This window comes from Siphateles boraxobius, unplaced genomic scaffold (genome assembly GCF_051911475.1).
Source record: "Siphateles boraxobius isolate OS27281-9 unplaced genomic scaffold, OSU_SipBor_1 61, whole genome shotgun sequence".
Taxonomy (NCBI): Eukaryota; Metazoa; Chordata; class Actinopteri; order Cypriniformes; family Leuciscidae; genus Siphateles; species Siphateles boraxobius.
In genome coordinates, this window is record NW_027509188.1 from 10,433,533 (window position 1) to 10,459,549 (window position 26,017).

At 42.2% G+C, this 26,017-nt stretch overlaps 1 protein-coding gene and 1 long non-coding RNA gene across 2 annotated transcripts in view; both read left to right on the forward strand.

The window, feature by feature from the left end:
- The window catches only part of LOC143718418 (uncharacterized), a 227,329-nt gene that overhangs the window by 139,942 nt on the left and 61,370 nt on the right, over nucleotides 1-26,017 (forward strand). The window lies entirely within an intron of this gene.
- Nucleotides 4,544-26,017, forward strand: part of LOC143718286 (NLR family CARD domain-containing protein 3-like) — an 82,844-nt gene continuing 61,370 nt past the window's right edge. Inside the window, exons 1-4 of the mRNA XM_077209320.1 lie at nucleotides 4,544-4,814; nucleotides 5,648-5,945; nucleotides 16,882-18,685; nucleotides 18,946-19,119. Coding sequence (XP_077065435.1) covers nucleotides 5,678-5,945; nucleotides 16,882-18,685; nucleotides 18,946-19,119 — 2,246 coding nt within the window. The 5' untranslated portion in view covers nucleotides 4,544-4,814; nucleotides 5,648-5,677. The remainder of the gene's footprint in view (nucleotides 4,815-5,647; nucleotides 5,946-16,881; nucleotides 18,686-18,945; nucleotides 19,120-26,017) is intronic.

The following is a 26,017-nucleotide window of genomic DNA, read 5'->3' on the forward strand; positions in this document are numbered from 1 at the left end:
ACTGGTGCTCTTCTCACCGAGAAGACCCCCGGAGATGCTCGATCAGTGTTTTGCTTTCCTTCCTTCAACAGGGGCTGGAGCGAAGGCTGTCTCCCTCCACCCTGAAGGTCTATGTTGCCGCCATTGCCGCACATCATGACCTCATCGAAGGTAAGTCGGTAGGGAAGCACGACCTGATCATCAGGTTCCTGAGAGGAGCGAGGAGACTAAATCCTCCTCGTCCTCCTCTCGTTCCCTCTTGGGACCTCTCAGTGGTTCTAACTGCCCTGAAGAGTGCTCCCTTTGAGCCCCTGCAATCAGTCGAGCTTAAGTTCCTGTCTATGAAGACAGCGCTCCTGGTTGCACTGGCCTCCATCAAGAGGGTTGGGGACCTGCACGCATTCTCCGTTGACGAAGCGTGCCTGGAATTTGGGACGGCTTCCTCTCACGTGATCCTGAGACCCCGGCCTGGATATGTGCCCAAGGTTCCTACCACTCCCTTTCGGGACCAGGTGGTGAACCTGCAAGCGCTGCCCTCGGAGGAGGCAGACCCAGCCTTGGCACTGCTCTGTCCAGTACGCGCTCTCCGCGCCTATGTAGACAGAACGCAGTGTTTCAGGACCTCAGACCAGCTCTTTGTCTGTTATGGTGGGAAGCTGAAGGGAAAGGCTCTCTCCAAGCAAAGGTTGTCTCACTGGATAGTGGACACCATTGCTTTGGCTTACCAGCAGCAAGGTCGACCGTGCCCCCTTGGTGTGACTGCCCACTCCACCCGGAGTGTGGCGTCCTCTTGGGCTCTAGCGCATGGCGCCTCGCTAACAGACATCTGCAGAGCTGCAGGCTGGGCGACACCTAACACATTCGCCAGATTCTATAATCTCCGAGTGGAGCCTGTGTCCTCTCGTGTACTCGCTTCAACCAGCTAGTACCGGACCCGCTCAGGTGTCTTCGCTTGCTCGCCATTCCACTCCACGGACTGGATACGTGCGATACTTTCCTCAGGTGAGCTTCTCCGAAAGCCCTGAGCTCCTCCAGCACTCCTGACGTCGGCGCCAGTGTCTATTGCCTGTGCGTCGGCTAGGTGCCTCCCGTGTGCATGGTCCCTCCTCTGAGCGACCCCCACATGTGTATTTCCACTGTAAGCCTCTCTGAGCGTGTGTCTTTCCCTTGGCAAGCCACCTTGCCACCCCTGGGGTTTAAATATTCCACCTGCGGCTGGACACCCCAGTGTTTCCCATATGCTTCCTTCGGGTCATATTGTATTCTCTAAGTCCCCCCCCTCCGGGCTGGCATTAATTGCATACTTCCCCTAAGCTTGGGATATGCTTCCCAGTGTACCTTGGTATTCCTGTGTTATATGGAGTCCTTTGTCCAGGTTGACAGGGATCTCGATTTACGCAGGGCACTGGAAGACAGCTGAGAAGGTGGCGTGATTAGACTGGTAACCCCATTCGTCGTCATCCGACGTAACTCGGAGTGACAACGAAAGGGAACGTCTACGGTTACGTATGTAACCCTCGTTCCCTGAGTAGGGAACGGAGACGTTACGTCTGCCTGCCACTTTCCGCTGTACCGCGGGGATCGCCTGAGCTCAGTCTTGGCTCCTCAGCGAAGAAACATATCTGCTTGCTGCCGGCTTCCTCCTTTTATACCCACGAGGTGGGGCGGAGTTACGCCATGCAAATTCCGCAGACCCATGGCATTTCTTTGCCATTGGCTCGTTTTGTAATACTCGAAGTTGATAGGCTTTCTAAGCGAAACCCCATTCGTCGTCATCCGACGTAACGTCTCCGTTCCCTACTCAGGGAACGAGGGTTACATACGTAACCGTAGACGTTTGTTGGTCTTAGCCTTTGGTGCCTGTAAATGAGAAGGTGAATGTAAATGACACAAATAATGATCTGTTTGTTAGATCTCTTTCTCTTTGTCTTACCTTCTTCCTGGAACTTCCTAATAGGAGGGGCTCACCCACAGGAAGCCTGACTTATACCTTCCCAAAGAAGGAGGAGTTCAAGTATTGAAAATGTTGAATGTTATTAAATTAAATGCATGTCTTTTAAGATTCTCGTTGGTTTTCATGATGAAAATAGAACTTGGTAAAGAAGATGCTAATATTCATGTTTAAATATTGATGTTAAATATGATCTTATAAATAAGCTATGTAGATTGTATTTGAGACAGCCTTGCCATTGGTATGTTTGAATTTGAGGGGAGGAGACTCAACTATAAAGAGTCTGATTGTTTGGACAAAAAGGGAGAGAGAACAAAGGGTGACTGTTGGGCCAGTAGCCAACGTGTTTGATGTTTCTCATGTAAATATTATTTTATGTTTTTTTTTTTCCTTTATTTTGTTTCTATTTTGAATTTTCTTGTATTGGAATTTTGGTGGATGGAGCCCTGTTACACTGTTTGGAGCATGCCCTGACAAGAAAATTAAATCACCTTTGAGAGACTTCAGAGTTTTTACTTTTTCTTGCTGCCTGCTTAGCCACAACAAGACTATTTTTACCACAGTCTTGCCACCTAGAAAACAACATTTTACAGATTACAACTTAAAATCTCTGTAAATATGCCTAATTTAGCATCAAATGTGTTTAACTTCCTGATTTTCATCCCATATCTGGAGAGATTGGATATGAAGTTCAATCTACACAATTACCTAAAAATTAACCAAATTTAAACAAACCAGATACATGCACTACTACCAATGACATACAACACAATCACATGAAAGTGTGTATTTATACCACAAATTTAGAAACGCACTTTCATGAGATCGGGCTGATGACATAAGGTTTTGGCAATAAGGCTGAGGGAGGTGGTTGGTTCGGGTCATTCATCATGATCAGACATACTTAGTGCCTAATAGGTCCATCTTTGATGATATATTTTTAATTCGAGAAATTATGGATGTCTCTAGGTTATTGAGCTGAAATGCTGGTTATTTCCATAGATCAGGAAAAGGCGTTTGACTTGGTTGAGCACAGCTATCTCTGGGGTACACTGGAGGAGTTTGGGTTCAGCAGTTTTATTGCCACCAGGGTATTGTACCTGGACATTGAGAATGTACTTAAAATAAAAATGTGTTTGTGTGCAGCTTCTAAAGTTCAAAGTGGGATCAGACAGGGATGGGTATGTTCATGAATGCTGTATGGCTTGGCTATTGAACCTCTGCTTGTTAAAATTAGAAATAGTATTAAAGGCTGGTCTATACCACACTCAGGTGTTAAAGTTAAATTATCATCTTATGCTGATGATATCATTGTTATAATTAAAGATAAAAATTATTATAAGGGTGCTAAAGAAAATGATTGATGATTTTTGCCTTATTTCTTCAGCCAAAGTAAATTGGTCAAAAAGTGAAGCATTGATATGTGGTAAATGGGTTGGAGGTCATCCTAAATTACCAGGAGGCCTGTCCTGGAAAAGTGATGGAATAAAATATCTGGGAGTTTATCTTGGGAATGGTTCTAATTTACAAAAAAAAAAAAATATGGGTAGGTGTTTTAATAAAGGAAAAGGAAAACTAGGAAAATGGAAGTGGTGTTTAATTGTCTTAACATGCCTGAATGTAGGTGCAAATGTATAAAACTTTAAAATAAATGTCTTGATTGTTTTCCTTGTTATTTTTTTTTATAAAAATGTATTAATGCATTTGCTTACTGGTTGATTTATTGATTATTTGTCCATTGCTTATGTAATGGCCATTACTTTGGCAATACTGTACAAGTCATGCCAATAAAGTGAAAGTGACAGGTGATGGCCAAGTATGGTAACCCACACTTGGAATTTGACCTCTGCATTTAACCCATCCAAGTAAGTGAACACACATTAGGAGCAGAGTAATGGGTAGTGAACACACACACACTGCAAACGTGGATACACACACCCGGAGCAGCGGACAGCCTTGAGTGGCGCCCAGAGAGCAATTGGGGGTTAGGTGCCTTGCTCAAGGACACCTCAGTCATATTCCTGCCGGTACTGGAATCGAACCAGCAACCTTTGGGTCACCAGTCCAACTCTGTTACCATGACTACCCCAAAAGCTCATTTGAAATTAAGAGCCCCTAAGGAGAGAGACAGAGAGAGAGGCAGCCACTGCAGAAGTGTGTGGCGAGGAGGAGAGAAACAGACAGGAAACATTAACAGGTGTGTGTTTGTGTGTGTTAAACTATGCAGGGAAATGTCTTGATATTGTTACTGTTGGTCCAGGAAGTCATTGTTGCAATTATGTGGTGTAAATCCTGTATGTTGGAGAATATCTACAGGAGTTGATGTCAGTGTAAATCACCCTATAATTCCTTTATAAAACCTTGATTGTGTGTGTGGCCTCTGAAATCTCACAGACAGAGTTTTCTGCAGTCTCACCCAGTGCCTTTATGTGCGTCACTTAAACCTCACTCTGCTGTTTCCTGTTATGAATAATTAGTTAAAGATCTATACCATGGTGAGAAAAACATCTCTCACCACTTTGCCCTAGATACCAGGAAAAGCTTCAAGACATTGATTATCGGGGCACATCCTGTCACACATACATATGCATTTACATTGAAGAAAAAAAAACTTCCACTAAGAAAACTTTTAACTACAGTCTTTTGATGGCAGACAGTGATTCTCCACATAGATTCACTTATATGTCACAAATCCTTTTGAAAGATAAAATTTCTATGAATTAAATCTCTACTAGTTTTCTGAAAAAGTTCTGGTTTAATTGGTTTAAGTTCTCACAGTCCTTTATGAAACCGCAGAACTGAAAGGAGTTTCAAAGTAACTTCTGCTCAAGACAGTTCAAGTTCAGTGGAGGAACAAGAAACATCTTCGCCATCATTATTCATGGTTAGTTAATACTACTTTATAAAGTACTGATATACAGTTGAAACTCGAAAAATTAGAATATCTTGCAACAGTTCATGGATTTCAGTAATTCAAATTAAAAGGTGAAACTAATAAATTTAGTATATATAACTATATACATATGCATGATTATCCTTTTCAGAGGGCCGACATTTCTGTATTTAAAGATACTTTTTTTATTGATTTCACGTAATATTCTAATTTTCTGAGATTTTGAATTTGGGGTTTTCATAAGCTGTAAACCATAATCATCGAAATTATGACTATTGCACAATATTCTAATTTTTCAAGTTTCACCTGTGTAAAGATAAAAAGTGACATTTATCCATTCACACTGATCTAGACTTATCAAACAGCATTGACACATTGTGTATTACTTTTTAGATTGCGAACAAAACTCAAAGCAATATTTTATCATTTACAGTAATTTTTAGCAGATTTAATCAACATAGCTTTCATGTCTCTCAAATCAAACAGTATCTCAATTCTCTCTTCATAAATGCACACATTCATCTCACAAACTTTATTTCAAATAATTCATTTAGATCATGTGAGAGTATATTAATCATAATTTAGTCTGTACACAGTAACATTCTGTGTCAAACTATATTATAATCTGAGACTCGTATTAACTTGTATTATTATATCTTGTAAAAAGGAGCATTATAGGACTTCTTCAACATAGTTTGGATGAGTTATCTCTGGGAGTCCTGATCTGATCACAGCTTCATTTCATAATCCAAGTAACATTTCAGTGCATAGGTCCAAATGTTAGGATTGAAGCTACTTCAGATCTTTTTATGTTTGTCCTGCAGCTGTGAAACAGTGTGAATCAGTGAAGAACAATGGAGTCTGTTGAAGAGCTGCTTCTGAACTCTCTGAAGGACCTGGGAGAAGATGATCTAAAGGAGTTTCAGTGGCGATTAAAGAGTAATCAGAAGTGTATAACAGAGTCTGAAATGGAGAATGCAGATAGGTTGAAAACTGTGGATAAGATAGTAGAGTGTTTTAAACCAGAAGAAGCTGTGAAGATCACGGTGGAGATCCTGAGGAAGATAAACCAGAATAATCTGGCTGAAAAGCTGGAGAACAATCACAAGCAACACAAGCAAGGTAATGTTTAATTCACTGTGACTGTAATGTAATCGGCAGGCAATAATGACGATAATAATCAATAATGATCTGTAACTGTTGGAGCTCATTAAAATTAAATGGTGTGAATTCTCTAGTAAGAACAATAGTATACAGTGGGTGAAATAAGTATTGAACACGTCATCATTTTTCTCGGTAAATATATTTCCAAAGGTACTATTGACATGAAATTTTCACCAGATGTTGTTAAAAACCAAAGTAATCCATACATTCAAAGAAACCAAAACAAATAAGTTCAGAAATTAAGTTATGTGTAATAATGTCAAATGACACAGGGAAAAAGTATTGAACATGCTTACTGATATTTATTTAATACTTTGTACAAAAGCCTTTGATGGTAATGTCAGCTTCAAGACACCTCCTGTATGGATATGGAGACACTAGTCGCATGCATTGCTCTGGTGTGATTTTGGCCCATTCTTCCACACAAACAGTCTTCAAATCTTAAAGGTCCCTTGGGCCTCTTCTATGAAACTTGATCTTCAGTTCTTTCCATACAGTAGGTGGATAACCAAAACAAGACTTTACCGTTGTGCCGCGGCGGTAAAATTTGGGGTGTATTTGCTGCCTTTTACCGCTAAGAGGCGCTACAATCACAGACTTTGAAAAGTGTCCGTTTATTATCTCTCTCGATTACGCAGCTGCGTAATCTCTGCAGCCGCGCCGCGGCTCATTCAGAGCGATTGAAAGCTGGTAGCAGATGAAACGTAGTTAAAATAATTCATAATCACAATACTGAAACTACTGAAATTGAATTGAATAAATAATGAAAACTTAAAACATTGCAATAGAAACATATTAAGCTACATCAATGAGGCTTTGCAAGAGCATACGACGTTGACTGAACAGCGTTCAGACGGTAGCTCAGTGGTCAACGCAACGACATGAGACTCTCGGAGCTTCAAGCGACCCGAGATCAAATCTCATTGTAGGATACATGCTGTTAACTGATGTTGGCCGACAGCGTTAATGTTTTACCGTTCTTGATGCTTAACTGTTTATTAGCGAGTTTATTGACTGTTTATTTATTTAAAGTCAAGCGTTTTGTTTAATTAGCAATGGCAAATTACAACCTAAATTTGCTACATTTCTGCACAGACAACAAAACCGATAAAGGAAGATTGTCAGCCGATCGCGTCAGAAAATGAAAATGAAGTAGCTTGTCTTTAGTCTGCTAAATTATTGTGTAAAAAAACACTAAAATTATTTAAGTTTGAAACCCCATCGAACATTTCAAGGTGAAATAAAGTGTCGGGACAGTTTTTTTTTTAAATTTAAAACAGCTGCATCCAGTTTAGAGTTTCCTTTGCGATGCAAAATAAGAAACACAGAATCTTATTCTTGCGACATTTTAAATTTGTATTGCCAAAGAAATTGGAGATAAATTAAACAATTAAAACAGTACAAAAAGAAAATAGTCCAAAGCAACATAAATTAAAAACATGCGTTTTTCTTTGCCTCTCTCTCGCGCTGGATCTCTTTTTAGCAAGTTTATTTAGTCTCCCTTGCTGCGCGCGCCGGCTCTCTCTCGAAATTAAACATTTCAGGGTAAAAACCCATCATACAGCTGATAATACTGTATATGTCGCTGCGTGTCATCCATACAAATCGCGAACAAAATACAGTAACCAATTATTTAGCCTTTGTTGCTTCAAAGACACAGCATGCCTTGTTGAATTACAATAAAACGAGGTTGATCACGAATTAAAGAGCTCTGTATCTGCTGATCACTCACATTCGTTTCTTGGCATGAACAGTTCATGTTTAGATAATGCCCGATTGTTGACAATCATACACACTGCTCAAACATTCTAAAACTATACAAAACCAGTTGAAACAACTGGATTGAACACTTCAATTTAAATTTTGTGTGAATTTTTTTTAAATATGCTACAATAATAAACTACAATATTTATAATAATAAGATATGGGGCCTACATTTGGACACATCGAGAGATTTATCCTTAAAATAATTTTGCCTTTGCTCATCAGGCTGGCTATCCGACACTCTCCATATGAAAGAGGAACATTAACACCTATTGTCCTGCACACACAGAACTGTCCCTCCAACCCCCCACAGGCTATCTGAGTTTGAGATTGACTTAAAACAAAGTTTTAAGCGCAATTCACGCTTAAATCGCTATTCTAGACATTAGCATTAGGCTATTAAAGTGTTGATAATGAAGGAATTAATGATTTAAGCTAGGTACATGTAGTGATATTTCTGACTGAGCTGAGGCAAGTGGCTTTTGCTTCATATTTGTGACGCGCAGTTCCCGGAGACAGAGACTACAGATAAACTTTTGTCGTTACTAATATGAATAAAAAAGTTTACAGTTTTGAACGATGTAGAGCTTCAAGCTTCAGCTGCCTGGACAGTGCTGAGGATGCAGACATTGTTTTTGTTTTTTTTCCTGATACACGGTCAGTGTTGCATCGCCACTATTCAGCACCTCTGTGCTGAACAGCGGCATTTGCGCTTTTATGCACGGGGGGAGCTCTCGTCTGCTCTTGTTTACCGTGCAGACCAAGCTGGTTTTCTTGGCCTGAAGTGCCTTTGCCAATTCAAAAGAAGTAAAAAAATTGTCGGTGGTGACGTTTCTTCCCTTCCCCAGGTATGGCTCGACCATTTTCAGCACCACACTGTCTGCAAGTCGTTGACCTGGCCTCCTCGTCTCGTCTTTGCCCAGATGAGGCGCACCGTTTACCATAAATTTGGTGTCGACATCCGCAGCAAGCCAGAATTTGATTCCGAATTTGTCCGGTTTGTTTGCAATATACTGTATGAAACTGCACCTTGATTTTGTAGGGAATAGCTGCTCATCCACAGTGATGTCGGCACCAGGCTAGTAGCAGGCGATGCAGTTTTGGACAAATTTATCCCAAACATCACTCATAAGGGCAAACTTGTTGTCTCGCAGGCGTGTGCGTCGGGTTTCCCTTCTGTCAAAACGAAGGAATCGCATTATTTCCTGAAACCTGTTTCGGGACATGGTCTCCTTGAAAAAAGCGCAGCCCCACTCGGCTGACCAAAAGGTCGCCAAATCCATCCCTTTTCCACCTTGCGCACCACGAATGTAAATTAAACTAATGAAGGCTTTTAGCTCTTCAACTTTCATGTCCCATAGGTTGTCGTCCTTGACTCGATGGGCTTCAGCCACAGTGCAGTCCCTGATGTGTTTGAGCATGCCATCATCCACCAAACACAAAAAGGCTGTAAGGGCATCTTCAGTATTGCGCTTGGCGTGCGCTGTGGGGCCTGTCGCTTCTGTTATTACATTTTGGCATTGTCGCCTTCCTCTGTCTTCACACAACTTTACATAGGTCCACACTGTGCCGTCTTTCGCCGTTTCACACCTTTCGGCTGATGTGGGTTTATTGGGCCGGACTTGTCATCTCGTGGCGGACTACGCTGTCTTGGCACAGAAGGCACATTTGATGGATCAGGATTTTGCAAGAGGCGGGAAATGTAGCGGACGTTTTATGATATCTAATGCGTGCGGTCAAAATGACCGCCATGGCCATTCTAGGTAGAAATACTCAGAACTGTTTTGTGTTTTCTGATTTTAATAAAATAACAGTGTCAGAAAAAATATAAACATATTTAGGAAAAGTCAGAGTCATACAGCCACATGGATTTTATTTTATCAAAGTTATTACACTGTACAATTCAAAAACGGTCAAAATGACCGCCTTGGTAGTTCTAGTGTTAACTCACTGAGAAATGCCCAAACGTTTATTTCTCCAGTGTGTGTTCGCACACATGAGCGAGAAAACGTTTTGTCGTTAGCCTATTGTGAGTGTAGGCCTACTTTACATGAAAAAAAGTAGACCTTTTACAGTTTTAAAAGATGATTTATTTTAGCTGTTATGAGAAAAATAAATTCAAGTGAACGCGCCGCCGCGTTTGTCGAACTCTAATTCAATGCCAGAATAAAAGCCGATTTTAGAATACGCACTCGGCGTGGTGTGTCAAAATACTTAATTATAAACTTCAATATTTCGTTCAAAACCACCTCAAAACGCTTTGTGACATTTTAAAAAAGCCGTGAATCAATGTATTAAGGCCACTGGAACCAGGATCGTCACTGAAACACGCTGCATGTTATCTCTCAATACAGGAGCAGAAGCGCTGGTTCAGATTTTATTGTTTGTTGTTTAAACGTGCGTGTTGCATATTTTAAAAAAATATATTTGATATGGTCTATTTAGGCTAATTATAGCATTGATCACTGTGGAGGGGGGAAATCCCCCACCGGCAAATCGCACCTTGCTTAGCTTAGGTTATGTTTTTAAAAATTATTTCTGCATGGAACCCCATTAAGTTTGATTTTCTATTTTTTTTTAACAGAACTGCTTTTGAAGACGTAAATTCAGTCAATCTGTTGGATGAGATTTGTTCCTGAGCGTAAAATGGAAATGCATGGTAATTTTATAAATACCACGTTTATTCGGGATTTGAAACAGTGTCATCAAAATGATTGAAACCTAAGTTCTACCACTCGACCACAACTTTTCTCACTGAGAAATGCCCAGAAGTTCGGTTGTTTAGCAGTCAGTGTGCGCGCACACGAGAGAAACGCTCTTCAATCTTCTCATTCCTCAATAGTTTAGCGTCATTGATTGCACCCAATTTATTTTCACTGACTGCGGATAGGCCTATTTTAACTTTTGATTCATAAAATGTTCTGCTCTAAAAGTTTGCTATATTCTATTTAAATTGTAGGCTACTTTTACATAATTACGTTTTGCTTTCGCTAAATGTCCCTTTGCGCCACCTGGTGGTCATTTCGCGAACAAGTTTGAAATGCGACTGGTTTATTTTTGCCGCAGTGGATTTGCAGCGGCGGTAATAGGCATTCTGGTTGTCCACCTACTGTAGATTTTCAATGGGATTTAAGTCAGGTGATTGGCTGGGCCATTCTAGCAGCTTGATTTTCTTTCTTTGAAACCAATTGAGAGTTTCCTTGGCTGTGTGTTTGGGATCATTGTCTTGCTGAAATGTCCACCCTCGTTTCATCTTCATCATCCTGGTAGATGGCAGCAGATTTTTGTCAAGAATGTCTTGGTAAATTTGCCCATTCATCCTTCCTTCAATTATGTGAAGTTTGCCAATGTTTTTAGGGTGACGTGCAGTGCCATTTCTCCTCCAAATATGGTGTGTATTATGGCATCCAAACAGTTCAATTTTGCTCTCATCTGACCACACTATATTCTCCCAGTATTTCACTGGCTTTTCCAAATGTTGTGCAGCAATGGAGTCTTGCGTGGTGAGCGTGCATCAGGCCATGGCGGGGGAGTGTATTACTTACTGTTTTCTTTGAGACAACAGTACCTGCTAATTGCAGGTCTTTTTGAAGCTCTCCACAAGTGGTCCTTGGCTCTTGGACAACTCTTCTGATTATTCATTTCACTCCTCTGTCAGAAATCTTGTGAGGAGCACCTGGTTGAGGCAAATTTATGGTGAAATGATTGTCTTTCCACTTCCGTATTATGGCCCCAACAATGCTCACTGGAACATTCAGAAGCTTAGAAATGTGCCTATAACCAATACCATCATTATGTTTTGCAACAATTAGGTTGCGAAGGTCTCGAGACAGCTCTTTGCTTTTACCCATCATGAGATGTGTCTTGTGTGACACCTTGGCAATGAGACCATTTTGTAGGTCATCAGTTGGGGCTGAACCAACTGATATTAATTTGCACTGACAGGAGGCTGGATTGCTTTTTAATTACTGATAGTTTTCAGCTGTTGTCTTAGCTTTCCATGCCTTTTTGCACCTCCCTTTCTTCATGTGTTCAATACATTTTCCCTGTGTCATTTCACATTATTACACATAACTTAATTTCTGAACTTATTTGTTTTGGTTTCTTTGTATGCATGGATTACTTGTTACCACATCTTGTGAAAATTTAATGTCAATAGCACCTTTGTAAATATATTTACTGAGAAAAATGGTAACGTGTTCAATACTTATTTCACCCGCTGTATATATACACACACATGAACTGTTCATTTTGTAAGAAGAATACTTAAATGTAACATATACAATGATACCTGATCCTTTTTGAATGTCTTCAGTCATGTCTCTTAGATTTTAAAGAGATTGCTTTGATGAGTCAATCTCAAACATCTGTGGAACGTTTGGAAATTCCATCACCGTCATCTTGGCCATCTGTAGGACAGCTTAAGAACATGCATTGTGTCTTATACAGTAACAGTACAGTACATTATTATCACATCTGTCCTAATGTTAATGTTTCATAGAATTACCTGCATCACAAAGACCAACAACTGGCAGCATCTTTAAGGTGTGGGTTATCTTTCCAGGCTGCCACTTGATGTTAACCCAGTCCTCCTTTCCAAGTCTATTCCGTCGCATCAGTGAATTACAGTGAAGTTATTGAATATTTTTCATAAATAAAAATCATAAAAAATATGCAAAAATATTTGTTTCCAAAATAAGTGTTGTAGAATAACCATCAGGACAGCAGTGATGTGTGAACTGAATTTGGCAACAATACAGTGAATTACAGTGAAGTTATTGAATATTTTTCATAATAAAAATCATCGAAATGATACATTTACAATTAAATGTAATGTATATACAATTAAAAATATATTTTTTTCCAAAATAAGTGTTGTAGTATAACCATCAGGACAGCAGTGGTGTGTAAACTGAATTTGGTGACACTATAGTGTGTGACAGTGACACCAGGACTGTAAATTCAGTTCCATTTCGTAGTCACTACGAGTTATGTTGTGACAATGAATGAGGTTTCGCTTAGAAAGCCTATCTACTAGAATATAAAATGATCCAATGGCAAAGAAATGCCATGGGTCTGTGGAATTTGCATCGGGTATCTCCGCCCCACCTCGTGGGTATAAAAGGAGGAGGCTGGCAACATGCAGAGATGTTTTCGCTTCGGAGCCAAGAGCATCTCTTCACTCCACCAGCCATTCTGAAATCATCTCTCTTCACTCTTCGAGACGAGCTTCTCTCCAGGTGTTGGTGTGACGGCGATTTCCAGCGAGTTTCACATTGCCTGCTGATCTGTGCAGTGGTTTGCCAGTTGTGTGTTTCTCCCTGTTCGCTTCAGCATCTGCAGAGTTTTCCCTCTCATAAAGACGTATTTTAAATGCCGGTGTATTTCTGGGTCTGGTAGTGGTTGATTCTGCTGTTGGGCCTGAGCACTGCTCGGTGTGTTTGGGCTGCACACCTGGGCAGCGCTCATGGGTGCGTCATGTTTTCATTGCGGGAACATGACCATCGTAATGTTGCGGTTGAGACTCAATGACCTCATTAGAGCAAGAGTCCCCTCATCCACACCCCAATCTACTTTCTCCACGCGAGGAAATACTTTAGCTGGTGGCCAGGGTGACCAGAGGCAGCTGATGTGGCTATCGTCGCATCACAAGGTGGGCTGGAGTCCCCTGGAGATGAGGTTTTGGTTGTGCTGCCACCTTCGGGTGTGCCAGCATTGCCGAGTCTGATCCAGAGTTGAGAGCCATGCTTTCCCGGGATGATTGGTTTTTGGATGGGGCGGCGCGCTGACACCACCACCTGCCCTCAATTCCTTTCTTCCCGGACGTGCAAGAAGAGGTCATGAGATCGTGGGAGTCTTTGACTTTTGCGACTGCTCTACAGCCTCTTCCGCCTTCTCAGGCCTTGCAGAGGCTGTGGCCAGGGGTACACTGGGGTTCCCCCCGTGGAGTGTTCTGTGGCAACACATCTGTGTCCCCACAGCGCCTCCACCTGGCGTGGCGACCCTAAGCACCCCTCCAATGCCTGTAGGTTTTTGTCTACTCTGGTGGCATGGACCTATGGAGCTGAAGGGCAGGCTGCCACTTCACTGCATGCCATAGCCATACTTCAGGTCTACCAAGGCCAGGGTGCTCACTGACATGCACAAGGGTAGGGCTGACTCAGGGCTCATGCAAGAGCTGCGTGCTGCCACTAACCTCGCTCTACGAGCGACGTGGGTGACCACACGCTCCCTGGGTCAGGTGATGTCCACATACGTAGTCCAGGAAAGACATCTCTGGATTGAACCCACTGATATTAATTTCCACTGACAGGAGGCTGGATTGCTTTTTAATTACTGATAGTTTTCAGCTGTTGTCTTGGCTTTCCATGCTTTTTTGCACCTCCCTTTCTTCATGTGTTCAATACTTTTTCAATACAAATGAAAAAGTGTCATTTGACATTATTACACATAACTTAATTGTTTTGGTTTCTTTGTATGTATGGATTACTTGGGTTGTTACCAACATCTGGTGAAAATTTCATGTCAGTAGCACCTTTGGAAATATATTTACTGAGAAAAATGGTGATGTGTTCAATACTCATTTCACCCGCTGTACTTAAGCACAACTAAATGCATTTGTGCCATGCTATAAATTCAGTTAAAATACAGTTAAAGTCTGCTAAATTGGAACAACTTATTTTTATCTATATGCATTTTAGTTGTCTGAAAGTTTAATCTGTGAGAATCCTGTGGACGCCCACGTTCGAAAATGCGTTTGGCCGTGAGCATCTTGAACGGAAGCCTGTGAAGGGATCGGTTCAAGACGCACAAGTCGAGGATTGGTCGTAACCCACCGTTTTTCTTGGGTACAATGAAGTAGGGGCTGTAGAAGCCGGACCTCATTTCGGCTGGAGGGACGGTCTCGATTGCACCCTTTGCCATGTAGGGTGGCCACCTCCACTCTCATAACAGGGGCAAAATAGCTCCCGTCATGTTATGTTACTTAACTATAACATATGTTATAAATAAAAATAAATAGAAAATATATAAATATAAAACAACTCAACATTTTTAATTTTTACCTCCATATGTTTCTTCTGTGAATTTTTTTATGTGCTGTTATGCTCATTTGTTTTGATTACTTACTATAAAATCTCTCCCTCAGCACGAGTCTCAACAGTGCTACCAGTAAAACATTATCAAAATCAATCGCTGTTTATGTAATAAAATCAGAATAATTCTCGCGTTTCGATGCTTCAATGGTTATTTGACGGACATTGGGTCCGTCAGACTGGAGAAATTTTAGGTGTAATTTTTTAAGGTGCCGCGGCCACCCTGGACGAGAGTGGCGAGGCTCGTGAGTGGTGCGAACTGTCATTCGGGACCTCTGGGGACTTAAAGATGGAAGTGTCAATTCCTTATTTAACCACAGGGAGTGGAGAACAAAAGATTCTCCCCCGGGCCTCCAACGGGGTAAGGAGTAGCCCCGCAACCAGCTCCTGTGAGGAATTGACCACCATCTCTGAGCAGCCCGTCTCAGGAGCGCCACAGCCTGGCGTTTAGCGGGAGGGGGCAGAGTGTTCCACTCCAACCCGATGTTTGCGGCTGCCCGGGAAAGCATGGCAGTACACTCGAACAATGCTGGCACACCCGAAGGCGGCAGCACAGCCAAATCTTCATCTCCCAAGGACTCATGCCCACCTTGTGATGCAGCAATCAACATGGTCTCCTCGTCTGGAGCACAACCCGTGTGGGCTCCTCGTCAAGCGAGCGCTCACGGGTTGCAGCACTGGAGAGGGGGGTGTGGGCCGAGGTCATTGAGTCTCGACCGAAGTGTTGTGATGGTCAACTTCCATGAGAACATGAGTCATTCACAAGCCCAAACACGCAAAACAGTGAATGTGACAAAATGTGATCAAACTCAGAAACCTGTCGACGACAACCAGACGGGAACCAGACGTACAAACTCCTGTACACTCACTGCACAAGCAAAAGACACAAGATAGTAGTGTTTTAAAATGTTCAAATCTGTGTGTAGTTTAGTGTGTTTACGTGGCTAATCATTTGATGCAAAAACACCATTTCTGAAATAGTTAATAGTTTTGAATGAAGTGTTTGCTTTTGCAAGAGATATCTGATGTTTTGCATGTTGTGTGAGTGTGTGTATTTTGTGTGTAGAATTTCAAGAAATAGTTTACATAAATAGAGCCATAGTTTAAGAAATTGTAAGCAATTTGGAAAAAATTTAAAATTGACCCAATGTGTTTAATATCCCTATTAGTAAGGATACTTAAAATATATTTAAAGTGTACCTAAAGTATACTAGCAATAGTTCCATTTTAGCACAATCAAATATAATTAAGTATATCTTTAGTTGGACCTTAGCACAAATTCAAGTTAACTAAAGTGCATTAAGCACAAAATTACTTAAACAGATTTAGCAGACTTTTATTTTTACAAATTTAGTATACTAACAGTACATAAATATGTAATGTATTTGAGGTATACTTAGCATAAAATAAAGTATTTCAAATCAATTTAAGTATGTTCATTTTTTCATTAGAGTTATCACTGCCTGTACCTGGAAACAAAAAAATATAACAAGCAACAATTACAGGACCAAGAAGAACAGTAGCAGACCTTATACAAGTACATTCAATAGAACAGTTTCTAATTGTACAAATTGTTAAATTATTAAAAATGGTCTTAATTAAAACACTTAATTTAAACTTCTTCAAGCAACTTGTACATGCAAAGGCTCATTTCAATAACCCTAACCTAACCCTAATACAGTCTCATGTTAGAGGTCAATGTTGAATTAAAAAGCTCTTAAAAATATTGGTCAGCAGGGCCTGAAGTTGATCTGAGTCCAGTGGTTCCAATCCAATAAATGCTCAGGTAGGAATTAGAAAAAAGAAAGTTATTTAGACATTTTAGAACTGAATCCAACTACATTCAAGTCAGCATTTGTCAAGGTGTTTCCATCACCATATACATATAGCCTACATTATTTTGAATATGGCAGAAGTGCAGTTATTTTTGTAATGGAAACTGAGGACCATGTTACAAATTACATATTGTTTTTTTTAAGAATTAATGAAAAACATGATCACTTATTCTTTGCTTTCTTTTCTCTTCTTTCTTAAAGGCTCAACTGCAGATGAAAGACAAGCTACTCTTCGTGATTACACAGAGACTAGCCGCAGACTGAAGAACAATTTAAAACAGGACTACAAGCAGATATTGGTTGGTAATTCACAGACGGGTCATCAGAAAAACCTGAACAATATTTACACTGATTTATATGTGGTGAAGAATGAGACTGGAGGAAGAGTGAACGACCATGAGGTGATACAGATCGAATTAAATCATAAACAATGTAATGCCAAGGACACACCGATCCACTGCAATAACATTTTTAAAGTCCATGAGGGTCAACAAAACATAAAGGTACTGACGATGGGGATTGCAGGGGTAGGAAAAACTGTCTCCGTCAATAAATTCATCCTTGACTGGGTTGAAGGAAAAGAAAATCAGGATATAGCCTTAATTTTTCCTCTGCCATTCCGTGAGTTAAACCTGATTACAGAGAACTGCAGTCTCATGGAACTGCTTCACAAACACTTCTTTAATAATGATAAAGAACTGCCTTCTCTTCCTAAAGGTGATGGTAAAGTCTTGTTCATTTTTGATGGACTGGATGAATGTCGCTTCCCTCTGAGCTTTAAAGAGGGTGGCAGATTTACAGATGTTCACAAAAAAACAACAGTGAGTATGATAGTTACAAGCCTTATCAAGGGACATCTGGTTCCCTCTGCTTTCATCTGGATCACATCCAGACCAGCAGTAGCCAGTCTGATACCCCGTAACTACATTGATCAGGTGACTGAAGTGCGTGGTTTTAACGATGAGCAGAAAGAGCAATACTTCATCAAAAACAGCAGACCTGAGCTTGCTGGGAACATCATCAGTCACATCAAGAAATCCAGGAGTCTGTACATCATGTGCCACATCCCCGTCTTCTGCTGGATCTCTCTCACTGTTCTTCGGCCTCTACTGGCTCGAGAGAGCAATGACAAAACTCCCACAACTCTCACAGGGATGTACACAAGCTTCTTAATTTCTCAGAAGAAACAGATGGAAGAAAAATACTGTGATGAGCCCGAACCTAATTCCAATGCAGTGTCTTTTGATCAGATTATTCTGAAGCTTGGGAAACTGGCCTTTCAACAGCTGGAGAAGGGAAACCTGATTTTCTACGAAAAGGATTTGAAGGAATGTGGACTAGATGCTAGAAAAGAATCTATGTTCTGTGGGTTATGCACTCAGATCTTTCAGGAGGAAAGGGCTGTTTCAGCAAACGTTTACAGCTTCGTACATCTCAGCATACAGGAATTCCTTGCTGCTCTTTATGTGTTTATGATGGGCAAAGATGAGAAAGCTGACCTATTTCTTCAATCCTGGAGAGAAAAACTGACATGGAGACTGTCCAAAAAGCCCCTGTTTCAGCTTCATAAGGCTGCAGTCAAGAAAGCTTTACAGAGTAAGAACGGACACCTGGACCTTTTCCTTCGGTTCCTCCTGGGTCTGGAGTCCAATCAGAGTGACCTGATGGAACTACTGCCAAGACTGGAACTCAAAACAGAGGATATGAAAAACACAGTTAACTATATCAAAAAGAAAATAGAGAATGAGGAATCAGTAGAGAGGACCATCAATCTCTTCCACTGTCTGAATGAACTGAAAGATGACTTTGTGAAGGAAATCCAGAAGAATCTGAGCTCAGGAAAACTTTCAGCACAGAATCTCTCCTCTGCTCAATGGTCTGGCCTGGTGTTTGTGCTCCTGATGTCAGAAGAGACTCAAGAGATGTTTGAAATGCAGAAATACAGAAGATCAGATGAAGCACTGGTGAGACTGCTGCCAGTGATCAAAAACACCAGAAGAGCACTGTAAGAGTCTCCTTTATATTCATTTATAAACACTGTCTTTTTTAACTGCCTTCTTTTTAAATGGATGACTTGCTGGCCTAGACATTTCAGAAAAATTAATAAAAGTAATGTGTGTGAAAATAAATGCTGGTTTGATGTTTTATGAAGAGATAATTGTTTTAGCTTTGCTTAATTCACTACGGTTAAAGTTTTTTTCAAGCTCCAGATTATAAACGCTAATAAGCATTACTACTGCTCTTTTTGTTTTGTTCTCTACACAGGCTACACAGCTGTAATCTCACAGCTCGGTCCTGTGAGAGTTTATCATCAGCTCTACAATCCTCAAACTCCTTTCTGAGAGAGCTGGACCTGAGTAACAATGACCTGCAGGATTCTGGAGTGAAGCTTCTTTCTGATGGACTGAAAAGTCCAAACTGTCAGCTGGAGATACTGAGGTGAATGGTTTTAAAATAATTAACTATGCTATAATCAGAGGCTGACTTAACCAATAAGCAAGATAAGCAGCCGCTTAGCACCCCCAAGAGACAAAACATTTGCAGGAATGTGATATTTGTCCACATTTATACAGACTTATGACCCACATGGACTGCATAAAGGCGGGCATACACTGTGCGATTTTCATCCAATTTTGAGCTGAATTCTGACTCGTGCGACTCTTTTTCGGGTCGGGCCGTTTTTCAGCTTTGTTGTGCATCGTGTGCACGTGTCAAAGCGTCTCAGTTCACAGTAAATCAGTGGTCTCAAACTGAGCTGCTGGAGGTAGAGCCCTGCGCGGGACTGTTTTCTTCATCCCGCTCCCGCCCGCCAAATTTCTGACCATTACCGCCCGCTCCCGCAACGTATGTGTTACACTCCCGCCCGCTCCCGCAATATGTATGTCCACTCCCGCCCGTACCCGCAAAACTCTGAGAATTTATTCCCGCACAATAATAGAGATGCATTGATTTTGTGTCTTCTCCCGTCCCGCAGGAAAAAACACGTATTTGTATTGCTATTATTAAAGAGATTCATGGGGTTGTTTGTTTCGTTTCCCTGGCCTGCATGTATTCTGACGCACTGATCAGGAAGATGAATAATAGTCCAAATGTCAGACTTGCCTTGCTTAGGTTTTGTGCTTTAAATACCTCATTTGAGGTTCTTTTCCACATCATTTATTGACATCTCCATCATATCGCTAGGCTACCTTCCGATCCCGCAGTTTTTTTTTTACCCGCCCATTCCCGCCCGCAGCAAAGTTCAAACCGCCCGCTCCCGCGAGATTTGCGTTGGGTCCTGCGGGACCCGGCGGGACTCAATCCCAATGCAGCCCTCTAGCTGGAGGGTCACTATCCTGCAGAGTTTAAATCCATCCAGCTCCAAAACACCTGCCTGGAAGTTTTTAGTAATCCTGATGACTTTGATTAGCTGGATCCAATGTGTTTAATTCGGCTGGAGCTAAACTCTCCAGTGCGGTGGCCCTCGGGGAACTGAGTTACAGTACACTTCAGTAAATGCTACTCCACGTGAACTCCTGCAAGTGAGTTTGGGCCACTCATAATGTAACATGGATCTGAAAATGTAACAATTTTAATCCCAATTTTGTAATGACAATTGTTTATAAATATTCTCAAAAATTAAGAAGCATAAAGGTGTGTCATTGGTGTTTTATTGTAATTAGGTTTTCTGCTAAAATAAAAACTTTAGTTATTTTAAATTTGAAAATATTTGACTTCCGGCATGCAGTTGAGTGAGTGAGGCGCATGCAGGAGCAGCTCCGTAAATGTAATTTCTTTTCAATAGTCAACGGGAACATTTAATATTCTTATTACTTTAAGATGATGTCTACAACGGTAGAGAACCTTTTAATGATAGCTGGAGCTTGTCATTATCGCTGCAATGCCTAAATCTAAACGTGCTTCTCCTGCTCCTGATGAAGCTAACGATGCCGGTAACATGGCTGTGGCTGCTTCAGGGTTAACACCAGCTCTTTTAAAAGAGCTGCTTACCACAACAATTCGTGAGGAAATTGCATCTCGAAGGTCTGAGTTCCTCGCTGAAATACGCGCCTCTACAGCTGCCCCTCAAGACACTTTTTCCAGTCACGGCTCCAAAATTAAAGACATTGAAACCACAATGTCCACCGAGACCCGTGATCGTACGTTTTCTTCTCTTCCAAACCAGGGAAGAAATTTTAAATTGTCACGCGAGCATGGAGAGTTGCACTATAAGGATTCCAAGATTTTGATCTTTCCTTACTTCTCAACTCATGAAACAACGGGATCAGTTTAAATCAGTTAAGGATGAAGTACACAGAGCCGGTGTCAAATTCAGGATACTGTATCCCTGCAGACTTCTCCTTTCAATCAACGGCGAATTTCACAGTTCGACACCCCCAACGCCGTTTCTAGGTTCCTACCACCATGGTTAAACCCAAACAGTCAAGCGATGTATAGCTGCTGTGGTTACAGGTAATGAGAGATTATTTTTGGACAATGTTCCACTCGGGGCAATAGGCCTACCTGAGCAGACTCGTACAGATCCTTGCAACATGGGGCCATGCATTATCATGCTGCAACATGAGGTGATGATCGTGGATGAATGACACAACAGTGGGCCTCAGGATCTCGTCACCGTATCTCTGTGCATTCAAAATGCCATCAATAAAATGCACCTGTGTTCATTGTCCATAACACACGCCTGCCCATACCATAACCCCCCCACCACCATGGACCACTCGATCCACAAAGTTGACATCAGCAAACCGCTCACCCACACGACGCCATACATGCTGTCTGCCATCTGCCCTGTACAGTAAAAACCAGGATTCATCTGTGAAGAGAACACCTCTCCAAAGTGCAAGACGCCATCGAATGTGAGCATTTGCACACTTAAGTCGGTTACGATGACGAACTGCAGTCAGGTCGAGACCCTGGTGAGGATGACGAGCATGCAGATGAGCTTTCCTGAGACCGTTTCTGACAGTTTGTGCAGAAATTCTTTGGTTATGCAAACCGATTGTTGCAGCAGCTGTCCGGGTGGCTAGTCTCAGACGATCTTGGAGGTGAAGATGCTGGATGTGGAGGTCCTGGGCTGGTGAGGTTAGACGTGGTCTGTGGTTGTGAGGCCGGTTGGATGTACTGCCAAATTCTCTGAAATGCCTTTGAGATGGCTTATGGTAGAGAAATGAACATTCAATTCATGAGCAACAGCTCTGGTGGACATTCCTGCAGTCAGCATGCCAATTTCACGCACCCTCAAAACTTGCGACATCTGTGGCATTGTGCTGTGGGATAAAACTGCACATTGTAGAGTGGCCTTTAATTGTGGACAGCCTAAGGCACGCCTGTGCAATAATCATGCTGTCTAATCAGCCTCTTGATATGCCACACCTGTGAGGTGGATGAATTATCTCGGCAAAGGATAAGTGCTCACTAACACAGATGTAGACAAATTTGTGAACAATATTTGAGAGAAATAGGCCTTTTGTGTACATAGAAAAAGTCTTAGATCTTCGAGTTCAGCTCATGAAAAATGGGGGCAAAAACAAAAGTGTTGCAATGTAAAAACAATGTAATCAAACACAGCAAGGTGTTGTCACATTTAGAACATTTAAATACTCATATTGTTTTTTTGTTTATTTGCAAGAGATCCACTTAAAGATCATGCCAGATTTAGTTAGAAATGGATTGGACAAGTTTATCATTCTGAATTTGTCAGTAAATCTAGAGGGGTGGCAATTATTATCAACAAGTGTATTCCGTTTTCTCCTTCACAAACCTTAGTTGATTCCGGTGGTAGATATGTTAGTTTCAGGCCCTCTTTATGGTTTAACCATGACTCTTGCTAATATACTGTACAGTATACGCACCAACTTACGATAATGAGAATTTTATTCAGAAAATGTTCTCTCTACTCCCTGACCTAAACTCACACTATCTTATTATGGGAGGTGATTTAAATTGTTCTCTGAACCCTTCTCTAGACCGTTCATCTACTAAACCTGCCCAACCCTCTGAAACTGCAATTACAGTTTTTAACTACTTGCGGTCAAACAGATGTATGGTGTTTTCATATCCTACAGCACGACAATACAAATTTTTCTCTCATGTCCACCATAATTACTCACGCTTTGATTACTTTTTCTTAGACAAGAAATTGTTGTTTAAAGTGAGGGCCTGTTCATATGGCAGCATTCTTATATCTGACAAATCTCCACTTTCACTTTTTCTTCAGTTTCAGGATAAGATGTTTGGTTCCCTTTCAGTCGATAACGTCGGACGTAGTCGACTTTGACTGAATGGGGATCGCGTCAGAGAGCCTATCATCTTCGAGTACTATTGAACGAGCCAATTGAATTGGAGTGCGTGATTCGCATCACACACTCCGCCCCCGCGGCGCGGGTATAAATACAGAAGTGGATGAACGCACTAGTTGCCTTTCGCTTCGGAGCCGATCGTTTGATGTCTCTGAGAGTGCTGTTGTTTACAACGAGCAAGTGTGTCGGTGTTCTTCAGGAAGACTCTCCCAGTGCTCCACAGAGCGAGTGCAAAGCTCGGTGATCGCGAGCTTTGATCTCTCAACTTCTGTTTTAACAGCAACAAATTTCTAAGGGTTTGCATGTGTTAACGGCTGGTTAGAGGGCGGAAAAGTGAGTGCTTCACTGTTTCAGTTCACTGTTCAGTGTTGCCACGGTCATTCCCCTGTGTGCTCAGGCACTGGTGATGGGTCCTATTTCCTGAAAGAGCAACACGGGTGCGTTTGCGTCTTTTTCAAGATGTCATTCCACCTGTGCGTTTCTGGATGCGGTCGTTCCCTATTTCCTCTCTGACGGTCACAATTGTTGTATCACGTGTTTGAACTATATATTTATATGTATATAAATATGAATATATATTAGTGGTGGACATAGATATTTTTTTTTAATCTAGATTAATCTCACTGTAATCTTGGAATTAATCTAGATTAATCTAGATTAAAATGGCTCATTTGAATTCTGCCGAAGGCATTCAGAATATGTGTGCTACCCAAATAAATAACCTCGTAGGTAAGATGGGCAGGGGCGGAGCTAGACTCTCAGTACAGTGGGGACGGAGCTTCATCATGGGGCCCTCTGCTACCAAGTAATTTTAAAATTAAAACCTTTAAAAAAACGTAAAATATCTGATGAATGCATAAGTACTAATGTGTCACTTGTTGAGCCAAGTAAGCTTATGTTAAATGAAACACAAAGACTATCTCATTCTTTTCTTTTTAATGCGCCCGATTTATATTTTCTCTCCATTTTCGTAACTATTCTCTACATTATACATTTGCACCTCACGTCACCCATGGTACTCGTGAGGCAAGTAGGCCTACCTTATACGCTGTGTTTCGGTTCATTTATGACTCACAAGACGAGCTCCAGTTCATGCGCCGGCGCCTCCGGGTCGTGATTATCTGTCTGCTATATTTACTTGTTATTTATTAAATCCAGGCAATTGGTTGATGAAACATTGATTAAAATTAAGATACAATTAATAAAAAACGAAATTCACCTTAATGAAAGGCTTTTGCTTTATGTTTGATGTCTCAGTGAAAGTTTTAAAGCAGTCTTTCAGTGCCGCTTTCAGAGCGCTCACGTCCGTAACGGGGAACTGACACGTAACATTGTTTTTCCCTCATAAATGCGTACACGAAAAATAAGACAAAATGAATATTTTATGTTCTGTGGAGAGCTAACCCTTCTTCATCCGGTGGGTAGTATTACTTTTTGTACTTTTGCTACCTAAAAGTTAAAGTTTTTTTTGTGTCACGTCCGTTACGGATGTGTATTTCCCTCATATTAAATATAAAACGCATAGACTGATATTTTTCTAATGCCTTTATTAAGCGAGTATGGATAAACAGACGTTTCAATATTGGTATTAAATGCCCCCTAGTGCAATTCGGCTAGGTATACATCTGCGCTAAAATATCAAGGTGAAGTCATCAGCTCCTTTGAGAATAGATTAACGCCGATATTTTTTTTATCGCCCGATAAGAGTCTCACGTTAACGCAGCACGTTAACGCCGATAACGGCCCACCACTAATAATATATATTTATATGTTCGGCATGCTGAGGCAGATTTTGTGGACGGCTCATGTTCTCATTTCGGGAATATGACTGTCGTGGTGTTGAGATCGAGACTTGCCTTCGTCCGCGAAGCGTGAGTCCCCATTACCATGCCCCACCCCCGGGTTCCGTGTGGGATGGGTGATCGGGGGATAGTGATGGATGTCTCGCCCGGTAACCATTCCCTGTGGGCTCCTCACTCCTCCATCACACCGCAGCCGATGGAATTCCTCTTGAGCATGCTGGTCCCTCTGTAATGGACCGATCAGCTGTTTCAATGGGGGTTCCCCCAGAGGATAAGATGTCGATAGCAGCATCGGAGGGTGAGCTGGCATCTGGAAATGACGACTCGGCTGTGTTATCTCCCTCTGGGAGTGTAACATTGCCGGAGCCAGATCCTGAAATGTCAGCTATGCTGAAACGGGCCGCCGAGGCTGCCGGGCTCGAGTGGAAACTCCACCGTGTCCGTTTCAGTCTCGGTTGGAGGTTTGGTATCTCGGGGCGGGCCACACTGGTTCTCAGCTCGCCGCCCAAGTGCCTTTCTTTCCCGAAATGCATGGAGAGCTTACCAGGTTGTGGACGACACCTTTCTCTGCCAGAAACTGCCTGAATAGCTTTTCCCCTTCACTACCCTTGATGGAGGAGCGGTGAAGGGTTGCAAGGCTATCCCTCCAATGGAGCGGTCTGTCGACACAGGTGCACCTGTGTCCAGCGGCCGTTGCCTTTTAGGGGGATCCTCGTCTCCCCCCTAAGGCCTGTGAGTTTTGTCTGTTCCGCCGGAGCAGAGCTTACAAAGCCTGTCGGCAAGCCGCTTCCTTTTGCGTGCCATGGTGTTGCTTCAGGTCTGTCAGGCCAGGGCACCCATGGACATGCACGAGGGTAGCCCAGACCGTGCGCTCATAGGTAAGCACCGCACTGCATCCGACCTCGCGCTCCGGGGCACTAGTGTCGTGGCGTGCGCGATCGGTCTGGCGATGTCCACCTTAGTGGTCCAACAGTTCCAACAGTTCCCTGCCGCCCAAGCACAGACGGAGGTCCGTCACATCCTGCCCCAGCGGCCCGCTGCTGCCTCCACCCCGCCACCGGTGGCAGTTCCTCCACCTGCTTATCGCCGAGGGCGTTCGCCGCCCGCCGCTCCCCGCTGGGCCTCCGCAGCAGCCTCCACCCAAGCCTCAGCATGGAGCCGGCCGTAGGAGAGACGCCCAGCTTGCTCCGGGGGCTGCCAAGCCAGGTGGCAAGACACAGCGAAAGCATTCCGGAG